This window comes from Chiloscyllium punctatum, chromosome 2 (assembly GCF_047496795.1).
Source record: "Chiloscyllium punctatum isolate Juve2018m chromosome 2, sChiPun1.3, whole genome shotgun sequence".
NCBI classification, from domain to species: Eukaryota; Metazoa; Chordata; class Chondrichthyes; order Orectolobiformes; family Hemiscylliidae; genus Chiloscyllium; species Chiloscyllium punctatum.
The window spans coordinates 6,962,485-6,988,677 of record NC_092740.1 but is presented as its reverse complement, the minus strand read 5'-3'; the positions used below and the strand labels follow the sequence as shown (position 1 = coordinate 6,988,677).

Sequence of the window (26,193 nt, the reverse complement as noted above, 5' to 3'; positions counted from 1 at the left end):
TTACTTAGTGTGGAAACAGGCCCTTCTTAAGAGGGAAATCGGGAGGGCAAAAATGGGACATGAGATAGCTTTAACAAGTAGAGTTAAGGAGAATCCAAAGGGATTTTACAAATATATTAAGGATAAAAGGGTAACTAGGGAGAGAATAGGGCCCCTCAAAGATCAGCAAGGTGTCCTTTGTGTGGAGCTGCAGGAGCTGGGGCAGATAGTAAATGCTTATTTTTCTGTTTCCATGCTGTACATCTCTATGACTCTCTGACTTGTGGCATCAGTAGCTATTTACATCTTATCTTGACACAGTTCATAGTTTACATTAAAAAAAAGCTGTGTGGTCGTATAGTATTTGTCTTTTCAGTAATGCATACTTCACTGTAAATTATAAGTCTGGTATATAAACAAAATATTTTTTCCAGCATTTTCTGTTGTTGTTTTTCATTAATTTGGTATTCTTTTCATCTGTGTTCTTAATTGACTAGCCCTTGAGTTAACTGAACAAGTAGAAAATTTGGTGGTCCTTTTGTCATTGTAATATTTCTGTCAGTATGCGAACAATAGCTTTTATTGATTCTAGTCTTAGTACAAATGACTTGGAACCCAAATAATTGAACTACAAAAAATTTAACGCTTGGAAGTGTTGAAGTTTAACAATTCAAAAGAATAACCCAATTGAAACTTTGCCAAGGACATATTTAACTAACTCATTTCTTCTTTATTTGTGATATGGAGGTGCTTGTGTCGGACTGGGTGGACAAAGTTAAAAATCACGCAACACTGAGTTATAGTTCAACAGGTTTATTTGGAAGTCCAAGCTTTTGGCATGCTAGTCCTTCATCAGGTAGCGAGTGGGACAGCATCATAGGACATGAATTTATAGTAAAAGATTAAAGTGTCAAATGGTGTGATGTATTGAACAAACTGCTGAGTCTTTAATCACTTAGAATGTGTTTATGGTTGCAGGTTTTGATTCATTAGTATGTAAATCTCAGAACTTCTTTCAAGTCACAGTCCTGACTTAAGGTTTTGTCAGTATAAAAAAAGGGTGACATCTCAGCTCAGACAATGCATTAAAGGTGTGAGGTTAAAGTGAGTCTGTATCCCAACCTTGGTTCTGTTTCTGAAATCGGAATTGATAAAATGTCACATAGGCTGATTGCCTATTTAGATCTAAAATCCGGATTTGGGCTGTTGTCAGGAGCAACCATGAAAGCATGCTTTTGCTAAATATAAAATGACTTCTTAATGCTAGTAACATAAAATAACAACAAAATGCCTTCTAGGAGCAAACTAACAATTCTGTTTAAAATGGCATCTAACTCTGCTGAAAACTGCATTCCTGAACTAATTGAAAGATTAGCAAACAATGCCCTGTTCATAATATGAATTAACTATGTAAGATATGACATTATTAAAGTATCCTAATTGACCTTGGAAACCAGGTGTCCAGGAGATAAAGAAGGGCAAAACAAGTCAGTTCCCAGGAAATATCATTGGCTTAATTTTGTTTATTTGTCATATCATTTCATTTTATTGGATTAATTTTGCAATTAAGGCTGTTCTGTTTGTTAAGAACGTATGTAAGTTGTCTGTGTTTTAAGATTGTGCACAGCTTTTCCAGAGTACACAGAAGAGTTCAGCGTCATAATAAATTGTTAAAACTTGCTAAAAAGACTGAGCTGCTTGTGTTTGTTTGACCAATCGTGGAACCAAGAGGCCCCTCTCTGGAGTACAGATCTTCACCTATGAATTGTGTGCATTTTGAACAAAATAGAATGTATATGCAAGTACACACCTGCAAATTTGTCCCTGAGACTTTGTGGGAGAGAAGGAGAGAGCGGGTGTGTGTCTGAGACAGAACGTGTGTTTGAGAGAGTGTCTGCATGAGTGTAATCATGTGTTAGTGTGCGCGTGTATCGTGTAGTGGGGTCATCAGTAGTGTGACATGAACCTAGGATTCCAGCTGAGGCCATTCACCTGGGTACCTGCTTTGGTTATCAACTTCTGCTTGGCAATTCTGTGTTGTGTATCCCCAAGTCTGCCTTCGAGGACAGTGACCTGAAGATCCGAGGCTGAATGTCGTCGACCGAGGAAGTGTTCCCCGACTTGGAGGGAACATCCCTGTCTGGCAATTATTGTGCTGTGTCTATTCATCTGTTGCTGTAGCATCAGTGTTGGCATACAGACTCTAACCTCATCACTTTTTTTTATAAAACCTTAAGTTATCTCAGGAATGTGACTTGAAAGAAGTTCTGGGATTTATATATTAATGAATCAAATCCTGCCTGCCTGTTCTAAGTGATTAAGGACCTAACAGCAATGTAGGTTTGTTTGATACATCGCGTCAGTTGTATGACACTTTGATGTTTTACTATAAATTCTGTGTCCTGTGATCCTGTCCCACTAGCTACCTGATGAAGGAGCGGCGCTCCAAAAGCTTGTACTTTCAAATAAACCTGTTGGACTCTCACTTGGTGTTGGGATTTTTAACTTTGTTTCTTATTTGGGTATTGTCATTCCACAACAAACAATTTGTTCATAGCTGCATGCTTTCTCACCTGAAACTAAGTTTTGTTCCAGAAGATTTCTCTGTCTAAATTGACGACTTGGTCAGTGCACTATGAGGGATATTTATTTTGCTGTTGATTTTGTGAGCAGCGTCACAACTGATCCACATGTATGTGTCAATGTACCAACAAGAACATTTCTTCAATAACTCAACTCACTAGGACAATTCAATCATTCAAGGCAAAAAGTCCCAGCTTCATTTCCCAATGAATAGATTTACCTGGCTGTAAGAAGTCTTCAGTGCCTTCAAGCCAGGAGAGAAAATTGACAGGAGTTCTTATCTTGATCCATAAACCTCTCCATCTCTTTGCCTCCTCCCAAGAAACTCCCGGTAACCTGTGCTTAACACTCATTCTTTTTTATTCACTTGCGGGACCTTGGTGTCACTGGCTGGCTAGCGTTTATTGCCTGTCCTTTGTCCCTGACCTTGAAGATAGTGATGAATAGCTATCTCGAACCACTTTCTTCTATATGGGCTGTAGGGTAGAAACAATATTTAGAATGTCAATATTTTTTTCTGATCGTGCTGCCTTCAGGTTGTAAAATGCTAAAGGCACCATGTAAAACATAAGTTGTTGTTGTTATGTAGGTGGATGCTTGTTGAATTTACATATAGGCTGGTTTAGCTCAGTTGTGATGATCACTCTGCTAGCTTGTCAAAGCTCACTGTGATGGCATGTATCAAAAGTTGCAATTTCAGACAAAGCATTTGTCGTGCATCCTTGCCAACAGCTGGAGTCTTGTCTTAGCAGTAATTCAGCTGATGGTGAATCCTTTTGTGTCTCTCGGGTCACTGTTAGCTGATCTTAGGCTGGGCAGGTGTCTCGGTCCCCAGTGTAGGGTGTAGACATCTGGCCAGGTTTACTGCTTCAGTTTTATTAGAAGTAAAGACAAGAATAAAGCTGATTTTGGACTTACCTGAATTTTAGCTTAGACTAAGGCCTTATTCTGCAGTATTGACAGTCTCCCTTGTAACAGAGGTAAAGCATCTCATCACTTTTGAGGTCAAATCAAATGTCACGCATTTGAGTCATAAAGGGAAATTGGCCAGAGTCTAATTGAGTGGTAGCAACAAAGCTCCATACTTTTGTGATCTGCACAGTGTTATTACAAGGCTCCAACTAAAGTGATTTGATTTACAGATCAATCAATCATCACATTTACAGTAAATTGGTTTGGAGATCTCTACTTTTGGTCCCAGTGGATCACTAATTCTCAATAACTTGTTGATTCTGTGAAGTGCAGGCTCTGAAGCTGTTCTGATGTGTTAGCAGTGCTTCTGTTCTTTGGGAAATTCTGTTTTACTCCAGTCTTGCATGGTATTCCTGTTTATGTAAATTCTTTCAAAACTTGAAGATATTCAGTAGTAATTCAGCTGATGGTGAATCCTTTTGTGTCTCTTGGGTCACTGTTAGCTGATCTTAGGCTGGGCAGGTCTCTCAGTCCCCAATGTAGGGTGTAGACATCTGGCCAGGTTTACTGCTTCAGTTTGATGATCTGCTTCCCCTGCATTTGACAATGCTTATGCAGCAATGAGGGGGAGAAAGAATCTGATTCATCTGTGATTTATCCATGTGACCACTCTTGGTGTGGTTCGCACGTGACAAGTGCGAGGTTCTGAAATTGTACCTCAAAGGTTTGAGCCATCAAAAGAGTTGCCAATGACACATGATCATCATAGCTTTAGAGGACAATGTCATTGATTTTGCAATTTACAGAACAGCACAGGATGTAGTGTCGTCTGGAATATCAAATGTTATCAGTGCCTTGCAGCACTGTTTATGGTCTGCAGATCTGAAGCATCCGGCATGACCTTGGCCAGTTCTAACAGGATGTACTCAAATAGTACATAAGGGCAACATTCTAAGTGTTGCATACTTGAACACTCTATTTGGATGTCTATCCACTGTTATAACTCTGGCATTGCTGTTGTTGCAGGGAAAGAGAACACTCTGGTGGATGACATTGCTCGTGTTCTGTCATGCTATTCCGAACTGGTAGAATGAATCTACGGGTGTTATTTGGATTTGTGCTTTTAGCCCTTCAGTCATCTGGTTTTCACATGGCTGTTGCACAGAATGCAGGTGAGTTCACACTGAAGTTGGATACTCTGTTTAATGTTGTTCTGGTTCGTGCTTCTAACACTTGCTTTCATTTAATAAAACGTGGCTGATGTTTTGCCCTCATTGTATTCTTAGCTAGGTGCTGCAGTTTTCCAGGTCAATAATATTAAGAGACCACTTTTCCTTTCTTTATTTCTTTGCCCCACCAGTGTTTCATTAATAATTCACCACTGAAAGCAATTAGGAAGACAAGCGGTGTAAGAAATTTACTGTAAAAAAATTGAAATACATGAGGAAGAACATCTTGCTGCAACTCAGCAGGACTTTTGTGAGGCAGAAGTGAGGACTGCAGATGCTGGAAACCAGAGTTTAGATTAGTGTGGTGCTGGAAAAGCACAGCAGGTCAGGCAGCATCTGAGGAATAGGAAAAACAATGTTTTGGGCAAAAGCCCTTCAGGAATGGAGGCAGGAAGCCTGCAGGGTGGAGAGATAAGTGGGAGGGGGGTGGGGCTGGGGAGAACGTAGCAAAGAGTACAATAGGTGAATGGGGGTATGGATGGAGGTGATAGGTCAGAGGGGAGGGTGGAGCGGATAGGTGGGAAGGGAGATTGGCAGGTAGGACAGGTCATGAGGACAGTGCTGAGATGAAAGGTTGGAACTGGGGTAAGGTGGGGGGGGGGGGGGGGGGGGTTGGAAGGGAAATGAGGAAACCGGTGAAATCCACAGTGATGCCCGAAGGTTGAAGTGTTCTGAGGCGGAAGATGAGGTGTTCTTCCTCCAGGTGTCGGGTGGTGAGGGAGTGGCGGTGGAGGAAGCCCAGGGCCTGCATGTCCTTGGCAGAGGGGGAGTTGAAATGTTGGGCCACGGGGCGGTGGGGTTGATTGGTGCAGATGTCCAGAAGATGTTCCCTAAAGCGCTGTGGGAGGAGGCGTCCAGTCTCCCCAATGTAGAGGAGATGGCAACAGATACAATAAATGACATTGGTGGATGTGCCGGTGAAACTTTGGATGTGGAAGACTCCTTTGGGGCCTTGGATAGAGATGAGGGAGGAAGTGTGGGTGGGGGTTTTACAATTCCTGCAGTGGCAGGGGAGGGTACCAGGTTGGGAGAGTGGGTTGTTCGGGGCGTGGACCTGACCAGGTAGTCACGGAGGGAATGGTCTTTGCAGAAAGCGGAAAGGGGTTGGGGGGTGAAATATATCTCTGGTGATGGGGTCCGTTTGGAGGTGGCGGAAATGTCGGTGGATGATGCGGTTTATCCGTTTGGAGGTAGCAGAAATGTTTTGTGAGACCTTATTTGGAGTATTGAGTATAATTTTGCTCTGTACAATTAGGGAAGGAGATGCTTACCTTGGTTGGAATGCAATGAAGAAGGCTACTAACGTAATGCTTGGAATGAGAGGGGGAGGAGTTTGACTGGGATAGACCAATACTAGCTGGAGCTCAAAAGAATGAAATTTGAAGAGGATTTGACAGGTTAAAAGCTGAGTGTGTTTTCTATCACTCGAGTCTAGAACTCTGATCATCCAATCAGGTTAAAGGTATAGGACTAGGGTAAGGAAAAATATCTTTTCTTAGAGTGTTGTGAATCTTTTGGATTCGCGCTTGAATGTGAAGTGGAAATCAGCCATGATCTTAATTAACTAATGGGAAAACTTGACTGGCTCTATGGCTGACTGTTAGATTTTTTTTAATGTTAAGATCATAACAGGTCAGATGGTTTGCTTTGCTTGAGATTTTGCCATGAGTTAGTGACCTACATCATGAAACTATATATGTGCCTATTACTGAGATTGTTTAAAACATTATTTTTCTACCTCCTTTAAATTGGAGTGTCCCCTGCCGAAGAGCACAACAGTTGATAATTTTGCCATTGGTGACTGTGAAACCCTTCTGCAAATCAGAATATAGAAAAAATGGCATAAAGAAACTCTGAATGCGATCTGTGAAGGGAAAATAAACTGGAAGGGGAGGATTTAAGAGGCAAGGAAATCGAATGTGAGCTTTTTAACATTCGTTTATGGAATGCGGGAGTTGTTGATTTAGGCAAGCATTTATTGCCTGTCCCTAATCGTTCTCAAGAGCGTGATGGTGATTAACTGCCATCTTGAACTACCGCAGCCCTTCCAGTATAGGGACAACCGCAGTGATGTTCGGGAGAGACTTCCAGGATTTTGACTCATCATCAGTGAAGGGACAGTGATTACATTTTAATTTCAGGATGGTGTTTTACTTGGAAGGGAACTTGCAGGGTCTGATGTTCTCATGCATCTTCTGCCTTTGTCCTTCTAGGTGATAGAGGGTCATGATGTTGTCCTGTTTTCCCTCTCAGTTGAAGTAGAATCCACAGAGACACAGTATAGTGTTACCTCCTTCATCTTTATTCTGGGCCATGGAGAGAGAGAGAGAGAGTGATTGCCCATGTGCATAGAGACATGAGTTCACAGTCTTTTCTAGAAGAGCAGTTTCTCAGTGAACTATTTTGTCATTTTATAGAGAGGAGCATCCAGATAAGGCAATATACATATGGATTGGGCAACCACTGCAATCAGCGAGTGTCAAGTGTAAAGATTATGTCATCTCCTGTTACACAATGAATAACTGGCTTCACATAAACTGGCCTCTCATACTGAATGCTTGCAATATTGTTAAATGGCTCTACATAATGACTGCTTTTGCACCTTGTTAACCCATGAACCTTACATCCAGCATCCCATTGTTAACTGTAAGTTCTTATCTGATCTGAGTAATGCTCAGCTGAACCTCGTGCTTGCTTATATCCTATACACATTCTCAGTGGAAATGATAATGTTGATAATAGTTAATTCAGCAATAGTAAATGTTAAATGCCCAGGGGAAATGGTCAGATTCTTGCTGACACTTGTGTGGTGTGAATGTTCCTTGCCAAATACCAGCTCAAGCCTGGATATTTCTTGCTGCACTTGGCACACTGCTTCAGATTTTGAGGAGTTACGAATGGTGTTGAACATTGTGCAATCGTCTGGAACATCTGAAAGGCCTTTCAATTTAAGGAAGAGGGAAAGTCATTGATAAGGCAGCTGAAGATGGTTTGCTGTCCACAGGAGAAGTTAGCAGGTTACTAGGAGCAAATGAAGTGAAATTTGCTGATGAATCCACAACCAATGCCTTTTAAATTACCCCTCTAATTACTGATGCAATATTCCAACCCTTTTGTAAGTTCTTTTGAATTATCTCCCTAATTTGTGTTCAGTAAACGTGTACAGTTTCTTTCCACACTGTTTGGAAAAAATATTGCTTAAATATTGAATTATTGACAACCTTGATGATCAAAATATCAATTATCTGAATTTTGGATTATCCAAACAAGATCACAAGGTCATCTGAGTGAACAATTTCAAATGTAAATCAGTTCAAAAAAGTTTCATGAATTTGTTTCGCTAAGATCTTTGAGCATGTTTTGTATCTTACCCTGCACCACCTCTGTTAAATATTGATTGGTGAAGTGCTTATTTAGAACAAGACCACGGCATATTCACTCGAGCATTTCTATAAGAATCATCTATCTTATCCTCACCTCTGCAAACAAGTGGAAAGCTCTGAATTTCTCACAAGTTGCTCAATATATGCTCATTGAGTGTAACCAGATGCATACAGCATGGAACCAGGCTCTTCAGTCCAATTTGTCCATCCCAACCAAGGCCCATATTCCTCTAAACCGTTCCTATTCATGTACCCGTGTCCAATGTCTTTTAAATGTTTTAACACCTCTGAGGTCATCCCTCATCCTCCTATAATCCAGGGGAAAAAATCCCAGTTTATTGGTGTTACAGTTTTTTAAACAAAACTGTATTAGAGGTTAGATAGGATTAAGCAAAAAATATTGGCCTTGTCAGTGAAGTGCTCGACATATAATTGGAATTAACAAATTCCTTTTGATATGCTTTCAGGTCTTGACGAGAGCTAATATTTGAATCAAACTGGGCTCTACTTATTACGTTGCAAACATTCCTGTTCTGAGTGTATTCACTGTTAATCTCCGAGGTATTACACATGCAAAAACAGATGAACACGCCATCATTGTTCTGTGTTCGTGATGAATTTGGACAAGAATACCATGGCTTGGGATAGTGGGCTACACCTGGAGCTCTTGGTGACCAGCTATGGCCAGATCGCATTTGGGTTGGATGCTCAGATGAGGAGTAGCACCAAGTTCTATGATTTCGATCCCGGTCCTTGAAAATTACCCTGAAATGTTGTCATTTGCTTTGCGAAATGCAACTATCTGACTTGGTATTGTCAAATAATATCGGACTCTTAAAGGTACCGAACTTTAAGATGTGGCAGCATAGCTGTTCTAGAGGAATTGACTAGTGATCCAATGACATGAGTAACTGGAAAATTTAAATTTACTCTGGAATAAAATGGTAAATGTACAACTATTGAATTGCTGTAAAACTGCACTTGGTTCTTTAATGGCCTTGTCGGAAGAAAATCTGCTGGCCAACTTAAATTAACTAGACTTAGCAGTGTTTAGATTAGATTAGATTCCCTGCAGTGTGGAAACAGGCCCTTCTGTCCAACCAGTCCACACCGACCCTCCGAAGAGTAACCCATGCAGACCCATTTCACTCTAACCAATGCACCTAACACGACAGGCAATTGTTCTTGATTCTTATTGCTCTTGGAAACATTCAAGTAAATTAATCAATTGTATCCAATAATGTAACGGTTCACAGACCAGAAGCAGTGAAGAAATAAATGGGTCTTTTTCTGATAGGCAGGCAGTGACTAGTGGGAAGTGCAAGTTTGTTTGAGACAACCAGGTTGTATTAAGAGTTTTGAGGAGAATGCTTGGAGACTTCAGGGAGGTGTAGACAAATTGAGTGAGTCTCTCTACCTTCTCCCCAGCCCCAACCCCCCCCCCCCCCCCCCTCCCATTTATCTCTCCACCCTGGAGACTCCCTGCCTTCATTCCTGATGAAGGGCTTTTGCCTGAAACATTGATTTTCCTGCTCCTTGGATGCTGCCTGACCTGTGCTTTTCCAGCACCACTCTGATCTAGAAAATGAGTGAGTGGGCAAACTCATGGCAGATGTTGTGCAATGTGGTTAAATGTGATGTTATAAACTTTGGTTAGAAAAACAAAAGTATGATTTAAATGGTGATACATTGGGAAACGTGGATGTGCAAAAGTATCCTGTGGGTCCTTGTTCATCAATAATGGAAATTGGCTGGCAGGTGCATCAAGCAATTAAGGCAAATTATATATAGACCTTCATTGCTTGGGATTTGAGTTCAGAATGGGGATATTTTACTGCAGTTATGCAGGGTGTTGGGAAGACTGTACCTGGAGTATTGCATTCAGTTTTGATCTCCCTACCAAAGAAAGGATATACTCATTAAAGGAGTTGTGAGGAGGTTCAGGGACTGATATCAGGGATGGCAGTGCTGCTCTCATTGGGGGCCTGTATTCACTGGAGCTTGGAAGAATGAAGGGGAATCTGCACTGAGGAGGGAAGATATTTTTCTTGGTTTATTTTCCATAGAACGAGAATATCATGGTGAGGAATAGACTATTTAGGACTGACAAAGAAAAATTTTCGTAGCTCAAAGGGTAGTGAACAATTTTGAATTCTTGGCGAGAAAAAGCTCCAGGCACCAAGTCGCAATGTATTCAAGAAGGAGATGAATACTGATATGAAGTTGAAGGTGTATATTGTATCTTTGAGAGAGAGAGAAAATACTGTTCTGAACTGACAGCTTACAAGCATGTGTATGTATATGATGAGATGGCAGTCCCAGAGTGTACTGGACAATTGGAAATATGTAACATTTGGCTGTGAAATGGATGTCTGACAACAATTAGAATTTGTTTTGACAATAATTAGAATTTAACCAATCAGTTTAAATTATGCCCCAGGATACTAACACTCAGTTGAGTTTGGTTCACTGTTGGTAAAACAAATTCAATGAGACATTTTGATGTTGGGTATAAAAATGCAGACATTTTGAAAATTGGTCAAAGAGCAACTGCCGTCGAGAGAGAAGGAACGTGCTAATTGCCCATCTGACTACTTTCTCTCCAAAAAATTAGGAAACATTCTCTATCAAAGGTACCTTTTCATATGAAACCTATTCGCAGTAAAAACAAAGACAACGACCCTGGGAGATCCGCAGCCAGAAGAGTCAAGACACAGAAGAAGACAGTGACTATGTGATTTTGAAATTAAGTTGATGTCATTTTAGTAAGTGTCTTATTGGAACAGCCAATTGTTGTAGAGTTGGAGGCAGTTAAGAGAAAAGGGGAGCTTAGATTTGACAGTTTTTGTTTATTGTTTACTTTTAGAGTTGAAAAATTAATTGATATGTTCTTTAAATAGTGGAATTTGAGTTCTTTGTCAGGCATATTTTAACAGATCATGAGGCAAGGTGAGCTTTTCTGGGTGTTTGGTTAAATTAACAGAAGATTTGCCTCCATGTTATAGCAATCGTTTTTAGATATTTAAGGGGAGAAAGAGGGAATATGGCACTGAGGTAGAGAAACAGCCATGATCCTGTTGAATAATGGAGCAGGCTCAAAGGGCTGAATGGCCTACTTTTGCTTCATATTTCGATGTATTTCATCATCTGAGGGTATTTAGGTTTACTCAACAAATGTATGATTTGCTAGTGACGCTCAGAGAAATAAAGGAAAACAAAAGTCAGAGGGCCATTATGACCATTGCTTTTTCTAAAGGAGAATGGAACTGTTGTGCTGTTCTTTATAACTCAGAAATTGAGATGCTATTTTGAAACCGCTATCCAGCATTGTAATCTGGCCACAGCAGTCTGATTAATTTCTTGTTAAAATTGTTGGGGCTGAAGGATGAAGTCAGACTGCAGTCACAGTTTCAAGACTTGATTCTTTATTACATTTTTTCAATGTTTCCCCTCTTCGTGTGATTAATGGTTGTATTTCAGCAATGATAAATCCACACCTTTTGGCTTGAGGACTTGAATATAAAAGTAGGGATGTACTTCTGAGGCTCTGTAAGGCTCTGTTCAGACCACATTCAGATTATTGTGCACAGTTTTGGGCCTCATAATCTTTGCAAGGACCGACTGGCCTTGGAGCGTGTTCAGACGAGGTTCACGAGAATGGTTGCAGGAATGAAAAGCTTAACATATGAAGAATCTTTGAGGACTCTGGGTCTATACTTGGAGTTCAGAAGGATGAAGGGGGTTCTAATTGAAATGTACAGGATAAGTGAGTGGCCTCGACAAGGTAGATGTTGGGAAGATGTCTCCATTGGTAGGAGAGACTAGGACTTGAGGGCACAGTCTTAGAGTAAAGGGAAGACCTTTTAAATGGAGATAAGGAGATAAGGAGACATTTCTTCATCCAGAGAGAGATGAATGTATAGAATTCATTGTCATAGAAGACAATGGAGGCCAGGTCATTGAGTATGTTTAAAACTGAGATTGCTAGGTTGTTGAGTATCCAGGGTTATGTGGAGAAAGCAGGAGAATGGGATTGAGAAAAATTATCGGCCATGATCAAATAGTGGAGCAGGCTCGATGTGCTGAATGGCCTAATTTCTGCTCCTTTGTCAAATGGTCTTGACTTAAAATAAAGTTTGTCATTTTCAATCTCTTAATTTTGTGATCTTAACACTCCCATTTCTGTGGGCATAAAACTAATTGTAAACAAAACTGAATAATCATTTACTTTATTCACATAGCTCAAAAATATTAATTCCGATGTTGGGTATGAATTCTGAAAATGCCAAATTTTTCATAGTCACCAGGTGTGCACTTGGAAATTATCATGTAGTTTATATTATTTATTTACTGTAGTGGAGTTTTATACTTGATAATTTCATCAAATAGAGTTCATCAGTTACTCCAAATGAGTTCAGATTGAAAAACAGAACAGTAGTGCTTTGTTTATAAGGTTATTCATTGAGAACGTCACCATTAATGCTCAATATGATGTAGCCAGTAAACATTTACGCGTCTTTTTTTTCTTTTAAATAAATACCCTAATTTGGAAAAACATATTTTATCTTTCACAACTCCTCTATGTAGGTCATGACCCTTGCATTCTCTGCCCAAACCTAGTCATTAAGGAGATCATCACCTCATCGTTTGCTACTTTCGTTAGCTTATTGAACAGAGTTTTTTCAATAGTCATCTCAGTTATTAGTACTTGTGGAGATATGGGTGCTTGTATCAACTGGATGCTCAAGGCAAATTATAGCTTGTCAAGCTTCGACGTTGTTTTCATTTTGTAAACTTCTTGGTCTTCATACCTGCTCTGCTGCAAATAATCTGTATTGATTTTAAACTCTGTCATAATAGTCTCCTATCTTGAGCAATAATTTTCAAAACAGATGAGCAATATTGTTTGCTCCTGCTCTGGATAAGGAATGTACCTTAAAAGTTCTTGACGCTATCTAAACATTGTAAAGAAAACAAGGCTGTTTTGCTATTTTTATTTTGGAAAGATTTTTGGATTCCTTTGTATGTTAGCTGCTCATTTGTTCTCATCTGGCCCCTCTTCCTCTGTTTCATTTCACTAGAGACCCTGACTCATCCATGTGTACTCCTCCACCGGGGGTCATTTGCGGCACAGAAGGAGGCCATATGGCCCATCGAGTCAATGCCAACTGCCCAAGGAATAGGCCAGTCGGTCTCGCACACTCATGTTTTATCTCTGCAAACAAACATGCAAATTTATTTCCTTTCTGTCTCCTCCAATTTTCTTTTCAAGTCATTGACTGTCTCAGCAGTAAGTTCCAGGAATTTATCATCGACTACTTACAAGTATTCTGCTAATCACTCTTGATATGCCCTACCATCTTCAAAGGTCAGGGCAAAAGTGGGTACTGCAGGTGCTGGAGATTCGAGTCAAGATTAGAGGAGTGCTGGAAAAGCACAGCAGGTCAGGCAGCATCCGATGTTTTGGGCAAAAGCCCTTCATCAGGAATGATAATCTTCAAAGGTCAGTGCATCCATTCCCAGATCCCTCTGTCCCTGTATACTTCTCACAACTATGCCAGTAAGACAGTATTGCCACTTCATATTTCCATATGTGTTTGGGATATCATTTTGGAATGCCCTAGGTAACTGAAACATGAGTCGGGAAGCAGGTTGAAATTCCGTCTGTTAGCCAGTAGAATATTCTGTTACCTTCTTTACCCTGGAACCAGGATGGAATGTCACATTTCTATATTACATTAAATAAAACAGATTTTGAACATAAATTTATAAGTTTGTTCAGTTCTTTTTGTATTCAGTTTCTACTGTAATCCTATGTACTTACTCTCTTAGAATGTTTAAGAAGTGAAAGATAGTTAGTGCTTTTAACTTTGATTTGATGACTGTGAGAATACTTGAATTTGATTGGCTGCTTTTGCTTGTTTGCTTTTATTACCACCAAATGGTGGGTATTCTTTTATAATTTGTGCCAGGATTAAAATATTATTGGGATATGTAGCTTCATACTGGGAATCAGTTTAGCTTAGTTGGCTGGATTTTTGGTTTGCAGATCAGTGTGATGCCAACAGCTTGGGATCAATTCCCATCACTGGTTTGAGGTTACCATGAAGGGCTCTCCTCCTTAATCTCTTCCCTCGCCTGAAGTCTGGTGGCCCTCAGGTTAAGTCACCACCAGTCATTTCTCTCTGAGAGAGTAGCTCTTCAGGTCTGGTACGATTATGGCAACACAACAGATTCATACCACAGAACTAATGAGATCTTCATGGACATCTTGCTCTGAGGTTTGTGGCAAAAGCCTTCACTTTGCTGACTTCAAAATTTGAGCCGCTGATCAAGATGATTCTCTTGTATTTCAGGAATGCCTTCCATTTTGTCCTTTACGTTGTAATACTCCAGTCAGTATTAAAATATTGAAGTACTTCAGTATCATTGTCCTTTAATTCCTCTTGTAATTTGCATTCAAATTTGCTTCTCCATATCCCTGTCACAATTTGGTAATGTATTGTATACACCCAATTGTGCCATAGCTCCTCTACTCCTTCGTTCACACTAAATTAATTCTGCCCTTGACTCCTTCAGTCGCATCCCTTTCCAGTGCTTTAGTACTTTGATTTATTCATGGGTTGAGGGCGTTGCTGGCTAGGCAGCATTTATTGCCCATTCCTAATTGCGCAGAGGCACATTGCTGTGGGTCACATGTAGTCCAGGCCAGGTAAGGATGGTAGTTTCCTTTCCAAAAGGACATGAGTGAACCAGATGGGATTTTTCAACAATGGGTTCATAGTCGCCATTAGACTCTTAATTCCAGATTTCTTTTCAATTGATTTCAAATTCCACCATATGCTGTGGCAGGATTCGAACTCGCTTCCCCAGAATATTATCTGGCTCTCAGAATTAACAGTCCAGTGGTTATGCCACTGCCTCTTTGACCAGTGTGACCACCTTTCTCGTGTGATTTTTCCTGAATTCCTTATAATACAAACATTAAGTTGCTAGTTCTGTCTCCCTTGTATGAGGCCTGGCCTTTATTATTGCCACTATATCCTAATTCTGGATGGCAATGACCTTGCAGCTCAACAACTTTATTTATTGCATGACACTGAAATGCATCGTGAGTTTTGAGAAGATCTAGGACAAGCCGAACAAAGACATGCACGAAAATTCCTAGAAGCATGGCATTCCAACCAGAACTCTTATCAACAAACACATCAAGTTAGATCCCATCTACTACCCCCTGAGAAAAGGAACAGGAAGTGACTTCACAGGAAATGATATCACAAGAAATGACATCACCAACCCAATGAAACCCAAACCTATACATAGAAAGCAGGAATTTTCAGCATTACTTTGCCTGAGGCCCACTGAAGATGTTACCAAGTAAGGTAAGGAAACGTATAGAAACGAACCTTGCAGCTCAGTGAGCAGACCTACATCCAAAAACTCAAATGCATCTCAGTCTGCCTGTCATTTAGCCCGTAGTTTCAAGCTCTGCTTTCAAGCTGTTCTTTGTTCTTGCACTTATCTATTTCCTCTGTGATCCTTGTTTCTTCTCTGTCATTTGTTGTGACCCACTTGAGAAAGTGCATTGATTCTTGAGCCCCAATACTCCTTGGTTGGCCACAAAGTTAATGGTTTAATCAAAGTACACCAAGTTACCAGCTTGCTTGTCTGGAATTGGGTTAACGGAAAACACTTACCAGGTTCTTACCTGGGACAGCTAACCCTCATTTTAAAATATCTATGACTACATACAGAGAGGAAAAAAGTGGTGGTATATGTGGATGAAAAGAAAGTATTTGGAAAGCACTGTTCAAGAGGACCAGTCCACAGGATTGATGAGACATTTGGTTTGTTCCACACAACCCTCTGATCTATTTTCCAAGTAACTACTTGCAATATTGGTGGGAGAAAATAGCTGGCATTTCTGTGACTTCAGTTACCTTACTGTAGAGGGATGGAGTCAAAAGGTGTGGCGCTAGAAAAGCATTCTGGATAGTGGTGCTGGAAGTGCACAGCAGTTCAGGCAGCATCCGAGGAGCAGTAAAATCAACGTTTTGGCCAAAAGCCCTTCATCAGGAATAAAGGCAGAGAACCTGAAGGGTGGAGAGATAAGCTAGAAAAGCATAGCCAGTCAGGCACATCCAAGGAGCAAGAGAAACAACGTTTTGGGCATAAACCCTTCATCAGTCCTTCATGATGAAGAACTTGTGCCCAAAATGTTGATTCTCCTTCTCGGATGCTGCCTGACCGGCTGTGCTTTTCCAGCGCCACACTTTTCGACTCTGACCTCCAGCATCTTCAGTCCTCACTTTCTCGCTGTAGAGAGATGGTGACAGCTAACCTGTTCTTTCAGCAGTCCTGAAACTGCTCCCTTCTGTTGTAAACACTTGATCTGTTCATCTTTTCTCGGAGCCAGTTAAAGTTGTTGGCTTTAATGACTTCTGTCATCTGTAACTGGTCACTGACATTGACAGTAACTAATCAGCAATCTGATGCTGGATGAGTCTCACTCCACGCACCCACCGGTGTTGTAGCATCTTATGTCTCTATGCTCACTTTGCAGTGCAAGAGTGTAATTTTAAGTCATAATGAGACATCATGACTCAAAGGTGCAAAAATTCCTTTCGCGGTACTGGGCTTCAAAACTGTCTTTTTACTCTTTTAGTCCACAGTCAAAAACAAAGAAAAATAAGAAGTGGTCTTTACATTATCTTGCATCCTGGTCCTTTGACCCTGCCAAATTAGTTTAAGGCCTTTTCTGCAGAGCTTGTTGGACGTTAAGCTGAAAATTGGAGGTCCAAAACCTTTTGGTTTGTGGAAATTTTGTTCTAGTGCTCTTCTGAGTTACAGCCAAATTGGTTTGTGTATTTCCAGCTCAACTGATTGCTCGGCTTTTGAGAGGTTGCGATTTTAACTCCTGCAGGATGAGCTGGGAGAAGCGAGGATATTGATTATGATGGTATGCAATTGCAGCAGAAATGGCTTCTCAAGCTTCCTGTGCCATTCAATAAGATTGTGCTTGAATGTATTCCAAATTCCGCTTTCCCATCAAATCCCAATAATCTTTCACTTGCCTCACCTAACAAGAATCTATCTAGTTGTCATAAAAATATTCAGTGACCTCTGTGCCATCGCCTTCTCAGGCAGTATTCTAAAGTTGTACAACCTCCTCAACTCAGTCCTAAGTCAATCTGTAATTTTAAAATAACATCCCCTGTCTTAGACTCGTCTATGTCAAGAGCATTTATGATCTCATACACTTCAATAAAGTCACCATTCACTCTTCCAAACTCCAGTGGAAATAGGTTCATCCTCTCAAGATAATCTGCTCATTCCTGATATCAGTTTAGTTTACTCTGAACATCCCCAATGCACTTGCGTTGTTCCTTTTAGTATCAGGACAAAAAAAACTGCACCCATTTTCCAAGATTGTGGTCTTATTAGTGCCCTGCACAACTGGAACATAACACACTTTTTTCATGTTCAGTTCTTACAATAAAGCATAGTATCCTGTTAACCACCTTGGTTCTGTGTTTATCTGGATGCTAACTTTTACTTGTTTCCAAAAAAAATTGTTTCATTCTTCTTGCCCAAGTGAACACCTTCTTATTTTCCCACATTGTACTCCATCTGCCAGATTTTTGTGCTCTCGCCCAACCTATCCATATAAAGTCATACAGCACGGAAACACCCTTCAATCCAACTTGTCCATAGTGACCACATTTCCCAAATTAAACTAGTCACATATGGGATTTGGCCCATATCCATCCACACATTTCCTATTCGTGTACCTATCCAAATGTCTTTATCTACAATCTCTTTTATCTTTTTTGCAGATTGTAACTTGGTATTGTTTGCAAATTTACCATGCCTCACTCCCTCAGATCACCTAAGTCATTGATATAAGTTATGAACATTGAGGCCCCAGCACAGACCCTTGCCAATCAGGTGAAAACTTTTCTGCCAACCAGCCAATTTTCTTTCTATGCTAATGTTACCCCATATCACAAGCTTTTATTTTCTGTCTGTCTTAATCTTTAATATGACACATCAGATGTTAGCTGTAGCATCTGTCTATGAGAGTCAAATATGATCAGTTCTGCTTTATCCTTTTAAAACCAGTGTAGGAAGCACTTGCTTGAATGTTGGGCTAGGTTCACTCGCAGTTCATTCTCTGACTGATATTCACTGTGCAGGTTAAGACATGAAGAATAGCCTTTTGGCCAGAGTTTTATGAGATGTCTTGTGCCTGTAGGAATGTATGCAGTAAAATGTTAGAAAAAGGGAAGTAAATTGACTGTAAAAGAAACTGAATGAAAATAAAATAAGTCTGCTACTTGGCTCTGAGTTATAAAGATGAATCTGTGTATTTCTATCAGTATAGATGTGATTAGTATGTGATGTCATCTGTATTTCAGTGCAAGTTCCTTGGGCATTTTGGCAAGTGACATTGTCTCTCTATTGGCTTGATAAATGATTGTACTTGCTATTCCTGTTCCTGGATGCAACAAACATGAATAGACGTGCAAGAACAATTTCTCAGTGCGTCCAAATTGTTCTTCAAAGGAGTTGATTATATGAGTCATTCAATCTTTTTACATTCTACAATGAGTGGGCAAATTCATTTTCAAATGTATTTATAGCAGCATAGAGACACTGACATAGACCCTTTGGTCCAACTCATCCGACCAGACATCCCATTTCGACCTCGTCCCATTTGCCAACATTTTGCCCATATCCCTATAAACCATTCCTATTCATTTACCCATCCCAATGCCTTTTTAAATGCTGGAATTGTACCAGCCTCCTCGATTCGTTCCAGGCATGCACCACTCTCTGCATGATAAAGATCCCCTCAGGTCTTTTTTAGGTCTGTCACCTTAAACATATACCCTCTAGTTTTGGACTTCCTCACCTTGGGGGAAAATAATACTTTAACTGTTCATGTTATAAACACCCCTCATGATTTTATTAAAATCTATAAGGTCAGCCTATGATCTCCAGAGGTAAAAAGGCACCGCTTATTCAGTCTCTCCCTAGAGCTTAAACCCTCCAGTCCTAGTAACATCCTTTACTGCTTCCTCTCAAGTTTAACAACATCCTTCCTATAGAATGGCAAACAGAATTATATGCAGTCCTCTAAAAGTGGCATCATCAATGTCCTGGACGGCTGCAACATGATGTCCTAACTCCTACACTCCATGCACTGACCAATAAAGGCAAGCATACCAACAGCCTTTGTCATTATCATATCTGTCTGCAACTGTAACAGTAGTAATGTTTCTGTCTACTTGGCTAGGAAATTAGTTCCCTGGCTATTATGTTCTTTATGATAATAAACACAGATCCTGATGAAGTCTAATGTAATTTGCTTGCGTGATCTAATATTTATCGAGGGCCGAAGGGCATGTACTACTCTGTAATGTTCTAAGTGTTTCAAACAGCTATTGGAGTTAAATTTAGGAAAGGCCTTTTTTCTTAAAATGATGTGGCTGCACCCCATTAAACCAGTTTTATCTTGTTTCCTTTGTATTTTTGAAGATGTAGTTTCTGGTCTGGCAATGTAATCAGTGTTGTATTTTGTCTTTCATTGCTGTGTGTTGATATTCTTGGATCTCAAATGAAATTTCCACTCATGTTATTACTTCAGGAAGATTGCTGTAGCTGCAGATTGATGCTTTAACACTCTCCTCTCTTGAATTGGAAGATGATGGATCAAGACTTGCTCCTCAGACTTGAATACCTAAACTACACTGACACTCCATTGCAGTGCTCAGAGAATTGGACTGAACTGTTGGAGATGTCATCATTTGGGTGAAATGTTCAAATTTGTCCTTTCAGTGGCCATGGCATTGGTTGGAAGATGATCATCCTTGGGATTCTCCTTGGTGTCTTTGCCAATATTTGTCCCTTAAACCAAGAGTTAAAAATGGATTATATTATTTATTGTCATAGTTTAGTTGGGGTTGTTGTGAGCAAATTTGGTGTCTACATTATAACAGTGCCTATATTCCCAAAAGTAGTTGATGACGGTTTTTACATCTGAGGCAAGAGGAGTACACCATCACTTTAGATCCACTACTCCTCCGGTCACAGCATAAAATAACCATAGTTTTTGTTATCAGGATGGCTAACCAATTAGCTGCTTGTTACCAGGTTTTAAACAAAAATCGACTTATCAACCAGGTTTTTCAATCAACCTAATTATGAGTTCATTGTCAAAACAAAGTTACTCAATAAGGATGTAATAGCAGTTAATATCTCTTCAGAAATAGTGTAGTGTTGATGTTTATCCCTGTAAATATTCTGTCAGTTGCTGTCCTGCTCTCTTTTGAAGTCAAATGTCACGACTCCAGGTTTGTAGTCTGACAGATTTATTTAAAGTCAATTAAAGTGTGTAGCTGAAAAGGGACAGCAGGTCAGGTAGCATAGGAGAAGCAGGAAGGTTGATATTTCAGTTCAGGACTGATGAAGGGTCCCAATCCGAAACATTAACTTGTCTGCTGCTCTGATACAGCCTGACGTGCTGTGCCTTTCCAGCCCCACCTTTTATCAACTTGACTTCCAGCACCTCCAGGTCTATTTAAACTGTCAGGAGTTCACCTGATGAAGGTGCAGCACTCAAGGTATGAGAGTTTAAACAAACCTGCTAGACTATTACGTGGTGTTGTGACTTCTAACTTTGACCACCTCAGTCCTCCATTTCCACAGTCAATCGAGCTGCACGTTGGAGGAATATAGAACATAGAACATTCCAGTGCAGTACAAGCCCTTCGGCCCTTGATATTGCACTGACCTGTGAAAATAACCTGATGCCCATCTAACCTACATCATTCCATTATTAACCATATGTATGTCCAATGCTCTTTTAAATGCTGTTAATGTTGGTGAGTCTACTGCTATTGCAGGCAGGCCATTCCATGCCCCTCCTACTCTGAGTGTAGAAATTACCCCTAATATCTGTCCTAAATCTATCACCCCTCAATTTAAAGTTATGCTCCCTTGTGTTAGCCTTCATCATCGAAGGAAAAAACCTCTCATTGTCCACCCTATTTAACCCTCTGATTTTATTTTATGTCTCAATTAAGTCACCACTCAGTCTCCTTCTCTTCAACGAAAACAGCCTCTGTTCCCTCACCTTTGCTCCTAAGATCTTCCTTCCATACCAGGCAACATTCTAGTAGTTCATCTCTGAACCCTTTCCAGAAGTTCCACATTCTTCCTATAATGTGGTTACCCGAACTACATGCAATACTCCAGGTGCGGCCTTACCATTGTCTTCTACAGCTGAGGCTTGACCTCTTGGCTCTGAAACTCAATCCCCCTACTAATAAATGCCAACACATCACATGCCTTCTTAATAATCCTATCAATCTGGTGGAGAAGTTCAGGGAATTTTACCATTAGTCCGGTACTCTGCATTCCTGTTATTTCTTCCGAAGTGAACTAACCTCTCACTTTGCCGCGTTAAACTCCATTTGCCACTTCTCATCCCAGCTCTGCATCTTATCCATGTCCCTCTGTAACCCTCAACAACCTTCAGCACTATCCACAACTATGCCTATATTGATGTCATCTGCAAATTTACTAACCTATCATTCTACCCCCACATCAAGATCTTTATAAAAATGACAAACAGCAGTGGCCCCAAAACAGGTGCTTGCGGAATACCAGTGGTAACTGAGCTCCAGGATGAACATTTCCCGCCAACCACCACCCTCTATCGTCTTTCAGCTAGCCAATTTCTGATCAAAAACACAAGGTCACCTTCGATCCCAAAACACTGTGTTTTGTGCAATAGCCTACTGTGTGGAACCTTTTTAAATGCCTTACTGAAGTCCATATAAACCATTTCAACCAGTTTACCGTCATCCACCTATTTTTGTCGTCATCTCGCAGAACTCAATATGGTTTGTGAGGCATGACGTACCCTTCACGAAACTGCGTTGACTATCCCTCATCAAATTATTCATTTCCAGGTGATTTATAAATCCTATATCTTATAACTTTTTTCAACACCTTACCCACAACCTAAATAAGACTCACTGGCCTATAATTACCAGGGTTGTCCTGACTCCCCTTCTTGAAAAGGGAACAAAATTTGCAGTCCTCCATTGTTGAGGGAAAAAAAAATCATCTGCCTGGGCAGCTTACAGCCTGGAGGACTTCACAATGAGTTTTCTAATTTCAAATAGTCTTCCCACTCATTCCCCAACTCCCTTTTCTGCTCTGCCTCCTCCCTTCCTGCTGCCAACTTGATTCATCCCTCCCATCGACCAACCAGGTCATACTCACTACATGTGTTCATATCTCATTATCTCATCAATGTATGCCCTGCTCATCCCCCAGGCTGTAGCTCCTCACACCCCCATATCTATGTCTGAAGAAGGGTTATACCTGAAGCATTGACTTCTCCCTTCCTGATGCTGCCTGGCTTGCTGTGTTCTTCCAGCCTCCTGTTTGACTGTTCTAGTCCAACATTGGCCTCCTCACATCATGGCACTCTCTTGAGATGATAGAGTAAAACAGGTTTATCTGTCATGGTTGAATTCTAAAAAGAGTCATTGACCAATGGTAAATGTGGTCAACTGATTAATTGCATTCAGTTGTCTCTCAAGTCTTGCAGACACAGCTTGCTCAGGAAATGCAATCTTGCGATAAAATCAAATAAAAACCAATTGCTGGAGAAACTCAGCAGCATCTGTGGAAAGAAACAGCTAACATTTTGAGTTCAGTATGACTCTTCAGAACTGAAAGGAATTTGAAACCTGTTTTTATGATGGAGGAAGAGTGAGTAGAGGGGATTGAGGGTGCTAAGAGCAAAAGACAGGTGTTGTGTTTGGTGGTGGTGTAGAGATAAGATGTAAAATGGGTATGAATAAAGATGCATGATCTCAAATATTTAAAAGATTAAGTCGCCAATAGTTCCACTGTACCAAAGGGCTACTCTCTTATTAGAGAGAGACGACTAGCAATGAGTTTAACATGAGGGTCACCATGTCTCTGGCAAGGGGAGAGGTTGAGAAGGAGAGTCATTCATGGTGACCTCAGCTGGTGAGGGACAATAAATCTAAGATGATGAATAGACTTTTAAAAAAAAGTTTAATGTTTGGTGGGTGGCCTGGAGCTGAGATGACTGAACTCCAGCAACTGCAGCCATCTTCCTGTGTGCCAAGTGTGACTTCAACCAGTGGAGACATTTCTCCTGATGTCCATTGATTTCAGTTTTGCCAGGGCTCCTTGATTCCACACTGAGTCAAATGCAACCTAGAGGTCAAGGGCTATGACTCTCACATCATTTCAAGAATTTAGCTCTTGATTCAAACATAGATCAAAGATATCAGGAGCTGAGTGACCCTGCTGAGACCCAAAATGGGCATTGCTGAGCTGGGTATTGCTGAACAAGTGCTGATTCATAAGTGTTGTCAACAGCTTCCATCAGTTCATTGATGATTGAGAGTAGACTGATAGGATGATATTAGTCTAAGGAAGGGTCACTGGACCCAAAACACAAACACTGACTTTTCTCCATGGAGGCTGTCAGAACTGCTGAGCTTTTCCAGCAATTTTTGTTTTTGTATTTATTTTCTAATAAACATGTTCAGAGATGTTATTACACACCTCAGGAACAGGTAAGACTTGAACCCAGACCTCCTGGATCAAAGGTATGAAGACTACTACTCATCACAGGAACCATGCTGGTACATTGACGTTGAAATGAAGTAGATTTTTTTCTCTTATCTGCTGCCTCACCAACTGCTGTGACTCAGCAGTCTGTATTTGTGCTACCTAAGTTCTGTTGCTGATAGGGGCAGCGCAGTGACTCAGTGGTTAGCACTTGCAGGGACCCAGGTTTGATTTCAGCCTCTGGCAACTGTCTGTTTGCACATGATCCCCATATCTGTATGGGTTTCCTCCAGGAACTTCAGTTTCCTTCTGCAATCCAAAGATGTGCATTGGTGAATTGGCCATACTAAATTATCCATAGTGTTCAGGAATGTGTAGAGTAGGTGTATTAGTCATGGGTAAATATAGAGTAATGGGTAATGGGTTTGGGTGGGGGAGGGGGTTCCTCTTTGGAGGGTCATTGTAGACTTGTTGTGCCAAAGGGCCTGTTTCCCCACTGTAAGGATTTTAAGACTCTTGGTGTTGGAATTTCCACCTGAGTGACTTGTTACGTTTAATTGTTTCTGACTTTCAATGTAGAGGAGCATTAAATCATGAGGTGAGGGATGGGGATATGGGATATTGACCTAATTAGAGAAGTTGTTTCTATATACAGGAGAGAGTGGGACCTGAGGGCACAGGCTGAGTGTAGCGACATTGATTTATAACTGAGATGCTGAATTTCTTCAGCCAGAGGATTGTGAATCTGTGAAACTCATTGCTGTAGAAGGCCATGAGGTCAAGTCATTGAGTGTATTTAAGACAGAGGAGGTTCTTGATTAGAAAGAGAATCAAAGGTTATGGGGAAAGGCAGGAGAATGGGTTCGAGAAAGTCAGCCATGATCGAATGTGGAGCAGACTTGTAGAAGCAGAATTAAGCCATCTGGCCCATCATCTTATAGTCTTATATTAAGCAGGAAATGCCATTGCCTGCATTTGAATTGCAGGGTCATAAATGCTTCTCTTGCCTGCACTATCCACGTCTCAAGATATTTAAAAAAATGTTTGGGACATTGGCAGTTAGATATGATTTGGTGATTGTGATGACTTAAAAAGTTGCCTAACCAGAATGGGTAATCATTTACTAGATTTAGGTCAGTGAATTTAAATTATACCAGACGCAATTGTGGGGTTTGAAATCCTAGTTTTGGAGCAGACTTCTGGATTGCTCGCTGTGCCACGTTATGATTATGCTCCCATTCCCTTACTGTTTGTGTGATAATGCTGTTGAATAACACTAATGACGCCAGTTAAGGAACAGTAACTGCGTTTTTACATCAAAATAGAGAAAGGAAACTGTTTAAGAGATGGAAGCTAGATACGAAGAACAAAACAAAAACTTTCTGCAAAAAGAATGGTATCGATTTAATTGCTTTTCCACATTTAAAAGTGAGTCAATTTCTTTGATAAAGTCATATAGCAAGGAAACAGACCATTCAGTCTAATCAAACCATGCCGATCATAATCCCAAAATCAACTAAGTCTCACCTGCCTGTCCATGCCCACACCCCTCAAACATTTCCTATTATAGACTTATCCAAATATCTTTTAACATTGCAACTGTACCTGGATCCACCATTTCCCTTGGAAGTTCATCCGTCACACAGACCACTCTGTGTTTTAAAAAAAGAAAATTGTTCCTCATGTCTTTTTAAAAATCTTTCTCCTATCACCTTAAAAATATGCCCCTTTGTCTTGAAATGCCCCACCCAAGGGAAAAGATACCCGCCTTTCACCTTATCTATGCCCCTTATGATTTTATAAACCTCTTAATTTGGTCATCCCTCACCATCCTGTGCTTTAATGAAAAAAGTCCAGCCTATTCAGCCTTGCTCTATAACTGCTCCTCCACCCCCTGCAAAACAAGGAATTGAGATTAGATCATTTACTCTAATGTTTCTGTTAACACTCCCTAATTTGCTCAATGTATTTTTTGCTCCACGAAAATGGTGTTTTGTTATTCATTGTCATTTTTAGATGTTAACATTGATATCTGTATTGTTACCCAAATGAAAATTTAGGTCAACTATGATTTGTTGGTGGCATAGTGATCGTGTGATTGGGCTGGTAATTCAGTGCCTCAGTCTAATGTTGCAGGTCATGGATTTGAATCCCACATTCGTGAAATTTAAAGACCGTCAAAAAAATACTTTGTTTTTAGGAATTTAAAAAAGAATGTTTTTTGTGTAACCACTGTCAGTTATTAGAAAAACCTATCTGGCTCTTAACTGTCCTTTAGGGAAGGAAATCTGCCATCCCCACTTGGTGTGGCCAATACGTGACTCTGGATCACTCAGTAGTTATATTTGTGAAACTGGCTCACTATCACTTTCTAAAGGGCCATTAGGTTTCGGTAGTAAGTTTACCATTCCTTGTAAATAAGTTAAAAGAATCTGAATTCAACCTTCACAAGCTTATTTTGTTTAGGAATTTAACACTGT

The 26,193-nt window shown here is 40.4% G+C and overlaps 1 protein-coding gene across 4 annotated transcripts in view; it reads left to right on the top strand.

Annotated features, from left to right (window-relative positions):
• Positions 1-26,193, top strand: part of lifra (LIF receptor subunit alpha a) — a 194,171-nt gene that overhangs the window by 114,980 nt on the left and 52,998 nt on the right. For 3 of the 4 annotated variants that reach the window (XM_072593146.1, XM_072593164.1, XM_072593156.1), the window contains exon 2: positions 4,501-4,646. The exons of the other annotated variant lie outside the window; for it this stretch is intronic. In XM_072593146.1, coding sequence (XP_072449247.1) covers positions 4,544-4,646 — 103 coding nt within the window. In that variant the 5' untranslated portion in view covers positions 4,501-4,543. The remainder of the gene's footprint in view (positions 1-4,500; positions 4,647-26,193) is intronic. 4 annotated transcript variants of the gene reach the window in all.